The 12495-nt window shown below is 37.6% G+C and overlaps 1 protein-coding gene across 1 annotated transcript in view; it reads left to right on the top strand.

Annotated features, from left to right (window-relative positions):
• PDZRN4 (PDZ domain containing ring finger 4) overlaps window positions 1-12495 on the top strand; it is a 148214-nt gene that overhangs the window by 84261 nt on the left and 51458 nt on the right. Inside the window, exons 2-3 of the mRNA XM_042466458.1 lie at window positions 8504-8757; window positions 10250-10352. Coding sequence (XP_042322392.1) covers window positions 8504-8757; window positions 10250-10352 — 357 coding nt within the window. The remainder of the gene's footprint in view (window positions 1-8503; window positions 8758-10249; window positions 10353-12495) is intronic.

Here is a 12495-nt window from a genome sequence, read left to right as displayed (position 1 = left end):
GCCCAGGCCCTTAACTAGTAGCTGATAATGGAGTTGCCTTAGATAGCCTTTTAGACATTTTTAGGCTGCTTTGTGTGCAAGAATTCATTTTGTTGGCACTTTTCTGATTCAGACATGGCCAGAGGGAACAGTGACAGCACTGACAGATGTAGCCTGTGCTCCAGGAGACTTGCTGAACATAGCAAAGGATCACTAGGCGTGAATATGCCCATGGCTAGTAAAGCATTGCCTTTTAGAAGCAGAGTGCCAAAGCTGGCAGGTATCCTGATCTTGGTGCCAAGTGGTCTTGCCCAGCTCTTGGCAATGTCTGCCTCTTTTCCAGGTCATTTCATTTCAGCATTCAGATGGATTGTCTGATTTCTTTTTAATTCTCTAATTCTTGAAATGGATGTATCTCTAAAGTACTAAAGAAAAAGACTGAAAAGGGGGGAAAACAGCTTCCTCATACCTTAACTGTACTTCATAAATTGATAATTTTAATAATGTGCCAACAGCAGCAGTTTGAAGTAACTCAGCAAGTAAAAAGGTCACTATAGCCATAAGTTACCCTGGCATTTGATCAGTGAACTCTTTTTGGAAAGACTCTAAGTCTCATTATTCACTGCTTATACATTCACTTGAGATATAAAAAGACTTTTTATTGTAATGAAAGAACTCCCACAATTAGCTAGAAGGCAACTATCTATCTTTTTAAAATGCTCAGTTCAGGGAAGACCTCAAATTTGAAGCATCAGTAGAGGATGAATTGTTATGACAGTGATAAGTGGCCCCTTCCTATGGCTATGCTAGTTGTTGCTCTGTGGCTTGTAGGATTATTCTTTTCTTTCTTTGCAGAGATGCTTTTGATGAAGTGTTGGAGCCTATAAATAACGTGCAAGCAGTGAACTGAATCATTTATTGTAGAGACATTGAAAAATGTCTAATTAAGTCTAATGTCGCTTTAAGAGCAGTCAACAGTGCGGTTCTGCAATAAGAACTCTGTGGCTTATCTTAAAATGCTGTGTTGAACATAGAACAAAAGGAATGGAAAGTTTACAAGATAACAATCACTCAAATTTTCTCATTCCCCCCCCCTTTATCTTAAAAATATTGCTGTATGTCACAGATTTCCCAGTAGCTATACAGAATATTACCAAGCAAAATAAAGCATTTTAGCTTCATAATAATTGAACAAGAAATTCTAATTACTGTATGTTAAATAATAACTTCATATATTTTATGTGTATTACAGCTAGCTGAATCCATACCACCATAAGGCAGAATTACAATAATTAAAAATCAGTTGGTCAATATAACATGCAGTTTGCATATTAAATACACTCCAGGCTCATTAACCCATCATCTGGGAAAGCCTCGAATTTGGATTATTATGTGATATATGCAGACTCTGCATGTATTCCAGTTTCCCATTTTGTTTGGTGACAGCATGATGGTTCTGCTATATAGTCAGATACAACAACCTTCTCTGAATAATGGATGTGTTGTCGTTGTTTCATTCTATGTGGTAAACAGCACATATGTCTTCATAGATATCTTCATAGCTAATAGAAGAGATTGGGAAAAATCATTAATTAATTCAATCACCTTTTAGTTCATAGACCCCCAATGTGGCTGAATTCCATAGGTTTCCTGAATGACATTGAACTACACTAAGGGGCTGTACAGACAGTCCCAAAGGAACGGCATTCTGCCACCCCTTTCAGCACCAAATTGGGGCTGCAGCAACCGCACGCCATGGCCAAGATTTGGTAATTTGCTGACCCAAAAAGAGCCAGCAAAATGCCGCTCCTTTTTAAAATTGGAAAAGAAACTGCTTTTGCTGCTGCTGCGGTGGCTTTTTGCCATTTCTTCAGTGCAGTGTGTATAAATGCTGCGCAGCAGAAATGGTGTGATGCTGCCTGCCATCTAGGTGGGTGGGTGGCATGACGCCACCATCAGGGTGGAGTGGGGGCAGCTGGCATGTGGTTACCAAGTCCTTACTCCACCTCAGTGCTGGTATTTCTTGCCAGTCTATAGAGGCCCTAACAAATTAATTATTTTGAGGTTTTAGAATTTGTTAGAAAGTAATGTAGCACAGGGAACTCATGCAATGTAGTGGTTTGAGTGCTGGACTATGACTCTGGAGATCAGGTTCAATTCCCTGCTCAACCATGGAAACTGACAGAGTGACCTTGGGCAAGACAGAGTCAGCCTCAGAAAACCCTATGATAGGTTCACCTTAGGGTCTCCATAAGTCAGAAACTAACTGAAGTCACAGAGCAACGGCAGAAATATAGTACGCTCTTTGCCAGATTCAGCAGGATAGGAAAGCCTCAGGAGAATAGCAGTTAAGAATGGAGGTAATGCATCACATAGCTTTATATTTGCCCACTAGAGTTTTCAATCTCTCTATCACGCTGTGGGTTTTATAAACAAGAAACTTATGAGGGCTTGCCTGGAATGGAATGTTTAGGGGGTGATTTGTTTGATCAGCAGGAAGTATTTATGCTGCCATGGCCCTAACAAAAGTTCAGGCCCTTGAAATCTGGCTAGTTTCTGTCTTACCTATTGGTCTGTATGGAGATTGTTGGAGTCTTAGGTGATGAGGGTGTATGCATTACCCTTTCAGTCCTCCCCTCATTTTTACTGATTTTATCCTGTTATTTCTTTGGATGAGTTGCAAAAAATCCCTTTGTATTCTTTTAAGTTAATATATTATTGTTGTTGTTGTTGTTGTTGTTGTTATTATTATTATTATTATTATTATACCCCACTCTTCAGCCACAAAGGCTCCCCAAGCAGTTTACAGATTGTTAATTTGACAGTTCCCTGCCCTCAGCCTTACAATCTAAATAAGACAAGACACATAAGGAAAATGGAATGACATTGTGGGAGGAGATTAAGTCTAGTAGATAGTGTCAATTTGGATAGAGCAAAGACCTTTCATCTGACTGTATTATTCACATAGTACTTGGCACTTAGATCAGTAAAGTGAAAGGTTTGTCTTTTCTCCCACCCTTAACATCTTCCTTCTGCCAGTCCTTACCCCATTGTGTTTTCACTCACTCCTTGCCAGTGGCAGCTGTTGGCTCCCATATCAGTGGGTTGTGAATGCACTCCAGCTTTTAATCCATCCTTTAAGGTTTTTTTTCCTATGGTGGTGAACTATATTCCTAGACCCTGAACAGATAGTCCAGGAGAGCATGGACTGGTACTCACCCAGGTTGGTTACCAGGCTGACGTGAGGATGGGTAGGTGTTTACATGCTTGTGCCCTTGCTGGCCCGGAGACTTGCTACCAGCACATGCTCCATTCTTTCTGTGCTGTCATTCCTACTAAAAGCCGTTGCTGTGCCTGAAACAGAAACAGGGCACTTGGCTGCACCCCTGTGGCCAGACACCCCATTTTCTTGTCAGATGTGGTGACAGAGGGCTTTCTAGTAGGAGTGACAGTACAGAAAGGTAAGGAGCGCATGGGAGCCATTTAAATAGCCACAGATTTTCCAGACAACTCCATGGCAAACAAGGGGTCAAAATGACCTGTATTAAGGGCTGTTTAACCCACGATCAACCCAGATTTACCAGATCCATATCCAGTCTGCCAAGAGAACATGAGCTTTTTGTTCCGTGCACAGAGCCCCCTGAATAGATTCAGAACCCAGGATAGCTCCTTTAAAGCTACTCGCACTTCGGTGCATTTGTAAGCCGCCCTGATCTTTTGGAAGGGCGGGGTATAAATAAAGATTTTATTATTATTATTATTATTACTCCAAAACTGGAATGGTTTTACTGATAATATCTCACTGATATGAGAGCCACAGGTCACTAATGTTCCTTGCTTCAGTCATCACATGCTTTGAGTGGTTTGACCAGTTTGGAACTGTTAGTTTGTATACCAAAGATTCAGCAAGCTACATCTATGCTTTCCACATTTTTATCCAGAACATCCCCTTACATTCAGCGAGCTTTATTCTCAGGTAGGTGGGTATTTCTAACAAGTATATTTTTCCCAGGTAAGGTGAGATAAGAAGTAAAAAGTCAGGAGGATTTAGGAGTTTACCACTGCCCTTTGCCTCCAAAAGTGATAGCAAGCATATTCTGCTAGTTCTGAAACCTCTAGGTGTGCCTCTTAAAGAGGCAGTACACATTTTTAATAGCAAATGTGAACTAGTGAATTAGGATATTGAACTAGAGAACTAGATGAACTATAGAATTAGGATATTTACATGAGGAAAGTTTGCAAACAAATATGCAAAAATACAAGGAGTTTAAAGCCAGGGAATCAGTTTTATCCATTTTGCATAGATAGCACCATACTCTGCTGTTTTCTGCCATATATTTCTGGGCATAATCTTCTATTCCATTCTTCATGTTTTCAGATTTTTTTTTCTCCTCACTGATAACTAGCTGATCTGTTTTTTGCTAATCCCATATTTTACTAATCCATTGGTACCTAGTTCTATTGAGAATAGCACTAGTAATGATGAGAGACAATTCGATTATAGTCAAGTAAAACACATGAGAGAATTCAGTGTCAGAAATAAAACATCATTCCTTCATGTAGTGTTTCCATATTATCCAGTTGGCTGATTACTTCATGCAGAATTCGTATGAATGCTTTTAATCATAAAAAGCCTCCCCTCATGTAACAAAGTAGCTATTAATAAATATGATGGTGCTTGTTCATATTCTTATTATTAGCACTGATAATATTAGTGATTACCTTTGTCAGGTAATCATTATGTTCTGCTTAACATTTTCATGAAACTATGGAAGGGTTGTTGTGTGCCTTCAAGTAATTTCTGACTTGTTGTGCCTTGTGCTATCATAGGTTTTCTTGGCAAGATGTGTTCTGCCATTGCCTTCCCCTTAGGAAACTCAAACACAACATCCTTGCCTGTGAGTTTCATGGTCAAGGAGATCAAACCCTGGTCTCCAGATTTGCTGTCTAACATTCAAACCACCAAAGTGGGTACTTCCCCAAAAAAGCTATTACTGTGCAAACCAACCTGTTTCATTTAGGGATTTTTCATGCAAGTGGGAAGCCAGATGACTGGGGCTGCTGTCACACTGTAGAACTAATGCAGTGTCCTTTAATTCTCATGGCTCCATCCTATGGAATCCTGGGATTTGTAGTTTGTTGTATCACCAGAGCTTTCTGGTAGAGAAGGCTAAATATATCACAAAACTACAAATCCCAGAAATCCATAGTATTGTGTTATGGCGGTTTAAATAGTATCATACTGCATTAATTCTGTAGTGTAGTTTCAGCCAGTATCTACAATTGTAGTTTTTCTTGCCCAGCTTTTTTTAAATTTCTATTAAACAAAAACCTGTTAAGGAGGAAAAGATGGAAGAGCTACACAGAGTCTCTTGATCAGTAATGCTACAAATTGTCAATCTGGAAGGTCTGGTGATGCTAATTTTATTTTTAAAGATAATCACCTTCTTAGCTATGAGTGGCTGGAATCTCACACTGGAAGGCATGCGGAACATATCATAGGACTACCTTGTATTGCATGAATTTGTTCATGCTTTGTGTGCCTCTTTGGCAAGTTACAATACCACCGCCTAATTTCCTTGACAATATAGGCTGCTAGTTATCACAGAAGATGGCTATTCTGTTGTAGTGCTCAAGCTGTGAAATATTCTCTTTATTGAGATTCTTCTGATCCTCACTGTGGGGTCTTCTTGTCACCGGTTTTTCATTTCCCTAGACCTTTCAAGGACATTGTTTAGATCTTTCTAATCTCTCTCTCTCTCTCTCCCTCCCTCTCCCTCCCTCCCTCTCGTATTTGCTTATATTGATCCTATTGATACACATTCATTCCTTTTATGTTCTATTTTTAAATTGGGGGAGGGTCTTTGTACCCTATTGATAGAATAGAGTAGCAACACCTGTAATAAATAATGAAAATAAACGAAGAATGTCCTTTGTAAAAAGGAAATTTCCTTTCTTAGCAATAGGCAAGGCCAGTAATAGCAGAAAGAAAGAAAAAATAAAGAAAGGGAAAGAAGGAGAGAGAAAAGAAAAGAAAGATCTGCTAAGGCTATCCTGAGTTTGACATTCTAACTCTTAACTGCTGGGATGTCACTGGATAACCATTTTATTTGCCATTGTTTATCTAATCTCTATAACCCCCCTCCTTTTTCCCTGTGCTTCATTTCACAAATTTGCATGTATTCTTGGCAAAGATGTGGGATAGTCAATGACTGCCTTTGGAAAATGGCAGTCTGCCAATGTCAGTCAGTTATTTGAGCTAGCATGTGTATGTGTTTGCATCAAAGACAAAAAAAACACACTCCTGTTTCCTTGTTTTCTGATATTGATAAATGTATGCACGTGGCTGGGTTTAGAGAGATAATCAAAGGGGGATGGCTCTCTTCCAGCTCACAGCCACCAGTCACTCTGGGGAAGTTTTTGACAAGTGGCCCAGATTTCACAGTTTATCCAAAAGGCAAAGAGTGTTCATTAAACAGAAGCATTATTAAACAAGGCAGTGATATGGTTTCTATGTGAAGAGATAGTTCTTTACTTAACATGCACAAGTTGCTTATGGATTAATTAGCCCATCTGGTCCAACAAATATTTTCCAACATCTTCTGTGAGATCAAAGTGACTAACAGCAGAAGCCAATTACTTTTATATCCCACATTTATGCCCATGGAACTCAACTTTGGTATATGTAGAATTTCTGTCTAGGCACTGACTTAGCACTTTATCATAAAATGCTTTCATGTTTCTATTGCATTCTTTTTGGGGGAAATGTGAAAGCAATGTTTTATAAAGCAAGGAGTGAGATATATTATTGTCAGAGATACTGCATCATCAGATCTGGATATTCCCAGAATACTCCCAGATTGGCATATCCTTCACCACCAATCTCTTTGTGCATTGCACTTCATTGTTGTGTCCTTTCAGGTCATTTCCAACTTCCTATCATATCACAAAGTTTTCTTGGCAAAAATTATTCAGAGCCAGTTTGCCTTTGCCTTCCTGTGAGACTGAATGTGATTTGTCCAAGGACAGGTCAACCAGTGGCCAAATGGGAATTTGAACCTTGGTCTCCATACTGGACTAACCTTGTTGTCCAACACACAGACATTCATTGCCTAATTTTAAGTAATGGTTCAAGTTCAGAGAGATAAAATGACCCAAAGAATAAAAGATTAATTAATCAAATTCAAAACTATAAAATAATGCAATGTTAAACTGTGGTCAAAATGCCAAGTGTTTAAAATAGCTGGATTAACCATCAAAGAAGATGAAAACCCAGCCCAGATCCAACAGCTCAGCATGAAGCAGGTGGAAAGAGTGGGATTGAAGCTGGGATTTAATTTAATTTTATAAAGAAAATTACTTTCTTCTCACTTACATGAGGACATTATGAGACATATAAGGCTTTGGATATCCCAAAGATTCAAGAAAAAGTGTTTGCCTGTAAAATCCAAGGCTTTTGAAGTACCCAGATTAATTCCAGCTCATTTGTGGGGAAATGATGCTGAAGAGTATTGAAATGACTGAAGCCATCAAGTGCCTGTACTTGATCTTGTATTTTGAATGTGATTATCTCATGACTTTCAGTAATTGTTCAGCAACCAGGTATAATTCTCACTTAGAAACTGAATGGAACCAGAGCTGGGAAAAGCCATGTTTGGACTGCAACGCTCAGAATATCTCAGCCAGAATGACTCCTCACTGGGCTATTCTAGAGGGCAGTAGTCCAAACATAAATTTTCCAAGATCAGAATAGGACTTGTCTTATTATGTACTTCCGTTCAAATTATAATTATAATAATTAAGCCTCCCACAGCCCATATGTTGTATGCATGCCTACAGAAGCATAAAAAACAACTTCATTTATATACTCCTTTATACTGAACTAACAGTGTCTAAGCGGTTTACAACTGTAAGTTAATAAAGTTTTGTACTACCCTGCATCAGATGTAAAACTAGCCTCTGGCACTAAAAGAAAATGATTGGGGTAAAGATTTCTACTAGTATTTTCAATTTCGTATCCTATTCTGTGTTCTGTTGATGAAAAGGTGTAACTCAAGATATTGTTTGTTTTTCTTTTGTTTCCTTGATACCTGGTTTTACTATTTTAAAAGGAATTTGCTATTGATATAATCTATTATATTGCATTATTAATTTACAAGGCATTAAACCTTTTACTTTTTAGATGTACAAATATTAAAAGTTGTTGTCAGTTTGTGTCTGCAGATCTTTAATACCCATTCGTATCCATCAGATTTATGACAAATATGAACTTCTAATTATTATTCTTCCATTTCTTTCTAATTACAGCAGGATAATCTTTTGGGAGTCACACTATGTATTTTAGTTATTGCACTGGTTATTGCAGTGTTTTGTTTTTATTTTATCAAATGTTTCCATTTCTTCTTGCTTTGGTTGCATAGGAGTGTTATGTAAAGTGATCCAATAAATGTTATCATGTTAATCATAATATGTACAACTTTCTGTATTTTCTTTTAACACTAGGTAACTTTTTTTTTGGTCTTAGGTCAATGGGAAAGATCTCTCCAAAGCCACCCATGAAGAGGCAGTAGAAGCATTTCGTAATGCAAAAGAGCCCATTGTAGTTCAGGTTCTACGAAGAGCACCTCTTATTAAAACATATGGAAGCACACAAGATGTTCGGCTCATAGATGCTAGCACTCAGACAGATATTACATTTGAGCACATTATGGCACTGGCCAAACTAAGGCCAACCACACCACCAGTACCTGACATCTGTCCTTTCTTGCTTTCTGACAGGTATGATATATTCTGCTACAGAACTAGCAAATCATTTTTCAGTATTAAAAAAAAATAAAGTAGTAAAAAGTATTAAAAGAAAACAAATCTACCAATATCCAGAAATCTAGGAGATCTATACGTCAAATTATTTTGTCTGTCTTCTTTCTTATCCCAAGGTGAATTTCTTGAGACAATATATGTTTTTTTATTTGTACTTTACAAGAGCATTCTGAGTAATTACTACTGTTTCTACCATACACTTTTACTGCATTAGGCCTGCTGCACTCTGCATAATATCGCTATAAAATATTCCTACAGCACTGAGGCATTTGATTAGCCACTGCGAGGAACAGGTTGCTGGACTAGATGAACCTCTGTATGTTAATAAGAGCTGGTTCGTTTTGTTTTGTTCTTTCAAGAAATGCATAATAGAACCATAGATTTGGAAGAGACCACAAGGGTGATCTAGTCCAACCTCCTGCCATGCAGGATTACACCATCAAAGCACTCCTGACAGAATGCTATCCAACCTCTGCTTAAAAACCTCCAAAGAAGAAAACGCCACTGGCCTCCAAGGGATTGTGTTCTACTGTCAAACAGCTCTTTTTGTCAGGACGTTCTTCCTAATGTTGAGGGGGAATCTCTTTTCCTGTAATGTTTCTGCAAAGTAACAGAATGGTTAAATGGAAACTGGATGAAGTATTCATTTTCTTGATGAGGTGATGTAAGCACATAGGTGCACTTTGGTAAATTCTAGGGATGTGAGGAGTAGCCTTAAGCTGCCCACAGTGTCAGGATTTGGAGTCTGGGTACAGTATCTTGTACATTGTATTGTGAGTTGTCTTGGGTCTCACACTAGGAGAAAGGCAGGATAATAACATAAAATAATAAATAAATAAAAATAAAACCTTTGGTCTGATCCATCACAGCTCTTCTTGTGTTCTTAGCAAACCTATGTTGTAAACAGATTCTCAGGATCTGCAGCCAGCACTGCCCAGGGCAGTAACTTTTCTGGCCTACTGCTTTCACAAAGTTATCATCCAGAAAGTAACATGTTCAAGGTCTGTTCCCCTCTTGCGTAAAAGAAAATGTTTATAACAATACAGGTGCTAGGTGTCTGTGTTCTGGTGTCTTATTGGATAAGTTACTTCTGGCATTTCTATTCTAGTTTGTTGTCTCTTCGTGTTCCAAGCAACAGTGCCATCTCAAGCCAGAGATACCATCCTGAACTCCCAGTTTTATAAATATCAGCAATAGGCAAGGAAAACTGTTTCAAATTCATTCACACATAGGTACAGAAAAATCAGTTGGCCTTCCTTGTCTTTTGAAGTATTATTGAAGTTCAGTGTCACATTTTTGTCCAACCTCTTCTTCTGAATTTTAGCACTTAAAGATGTTTCTCTCAAGGCATTTTAAGTAGCATTTATACATTAAAAAATAGTGAACAGGTTTGGAAAATATGGTAACAAGTGCCTAATATATTTTTATTGTCTTATTTAACTCTCCATAGCTGCCACTCTCTTCACCCAGTTGAGCATGAATTTTATGAAGGCAATGAGTATCTTTCCAGTCTGCCTGGTGATGCAGATAGAACTGAGGACTTCGAGTATGAGGTAAGACAGTTGGACCCACCGCAACCCTAAAACACACTTGTGATATTTGTCTACTTTCTTTTCAGATGCCTTTGAAAATGTAATGGGGGGAAAATAATAGCAATACTTATTAAAAGTAACACTTGTCCAGCTTCTCAAACTTCAAAGGGTCTGGAAGCATATACATGAGAGCAAGAATATGATGTGTGTGTGTGTGTGTGTGTGTGTGAGAGAGAGAGAGAGAGAGAGAGAGAGAGAGAGAGAGAGAGCTCATGAGACAGTTTAAAGCACACTTTGATTCTGAATTCCTGGTACCAAATTGTGTGAGTTTTCAACAGAACAATCCTATACATATTCTTCCTTCATTACATGTAGTGAGTGTTATTCTCAGATAAGTTGTTATAAGGTTACAGAGGTTGTGTTGCTCATTTTCAAAGGTCTGGGAGGCAGAAATATTCTCCTGGTTTCGCTCTCATTTGTAGCTTGATCTTGTAAAAACGGATTTAATTCCTCCTAGATCAAGGATCAAACTTGAAAATGTGAGTTTCTTTGTCTCATTCTTTTCTATTATATTTTCCTGAATATAGTGCAATGGGAACAAATTGTATGCAGCACCATAAATATCTCTCTATTGTGTATTTATTTTATCTGTTGAAAGTGTCTCTTGGAACTATTGGAAAACTGTGATGTATCATTTCTTCAAATAATAGTACACTTTTACTAATGTTTTCTCTTTGTTAGATTTTCATTTCAGAACTGAAAGATCCTCTATATTTGAAAGTCATTAGATTTAAAAAAAAATCTTTCTTTTAGCACAGTGCCAAAAGAGCAAGTATGCTCTTTTATGAATAGAATCTAGCCATGCTTTGTATGGATTTAAAGTACAAACAGGATTTTTAAAATATATATATCATTAAACAGCCTCCATTCACTTGGAATTAGTGGGAAATTCAAAATCCCTCTCCCTCTCCCTCCCTTATCTCTTCAAAATATGTAATAAAGCCTTTCTTGATATTTCTAAACCATGCAGACTGGCTATGACTTTGATAAATAGGAAATGGGTCTCTTTCAGTGTACTGTGAATACTTTTCTCACATACAGTTCTTTAGAGAAGACTCGGTAAGCCCACAGTTCTTCTCTAAAACAAAGGAAAAGGGATAATGTTGGTTTACCAAAGCTTATTCAGCATAAAATATTATTTCTTCTTTGAATAAATGGTTAAAAGACTGCAAAGATATTTGAAAATCTGGTTTTGCAAGAACCAAAATAATGCTTCCAAATTCTTGTTTAATATTATGTTACCTGTTTACTAAGTAAATAGCTATGAGAGAGCATATGCCTATAAAATCACTCATGTGACCAAAACCTTTAGACTAATGCTCATAGAAGCCCAAACTCTGATGTAAAACAAAACAAAACAAAATGAACAAGTTGGTTTTTTTTCCTTTTAATGAGAGTATCAATGATACATTAAAAATACAGTCAGACCAATCAGACTGTATAAACACAGAGAGAGATTATTATAGTGGGAATTGTGTCCTTTTTATGATTGTTATTATTCCATAATAATGGCCATCCTAAGTATTGTGACAATGGTAAATGATCAGGTAGGCTTTCAGGACCCTGTAATCTCGACTAATCACTCTATCCTAGTAATTAATTTGCCGTCAGCTATGATTTAATAGCCCAAAGCAAATACAGTAAGTGATTAAAATGAAGCATGTTTTACATTAAATTTAAATAGGAAAAAAGCTGTCTGATTTGCAGGAGGAAAATAAGAAGGGTTTTTTTTTTCATAGAAGTGAATAGTCTCTCTTGTTTGGCAAATCAGGACAGGGAAGGCAAAAAATAAAGGAGGAGGAGAAGGAAAGGAGAAAAGAAAGAGGGATAGCTTTTCAGAAGCACATCACTTTACATATAAAAAATAGACATACTACCCTACACAAATCTGTTGGTTTTGATTATGATGATGAGGATGAGGATGAGGATGATATCCTGCCATTGGAACCCAGAGTTTAACCCTAGGACTCAAAGTGTCTTTGCTGTTGTATTGTGCCTTCAAGTCTTATTTAACTTATGGCTACCCTAAGGAAAACCTATCATGGGGTTTTCTTGGCAATATTTGTTCAGGGAAGATTTGCCATTGCCTTCTCCTGAGGCTGAG

This window comes from Sceloporus undulatus, chromosome 5 (genome assembly GCF_019175285.1).
Source record: "Sceloporus undulatus isolate JIND9_A2432 ecotype Alabama chromosome 5, SceUnd_v1.1, whole genome shotgun sequence".
Lineage (NCBI taxonomy): Eukaryota > Metazoa > Chordata > Lepidosauria > Squamata > Phrynosomatidae > Sceloporus > Sceloporus undulatus.
The sequence above is the reverse complement of the archived record's forward strand: the minus strand, read 5'-3'. Positions and strand labels throughout refer to the sequence as shown.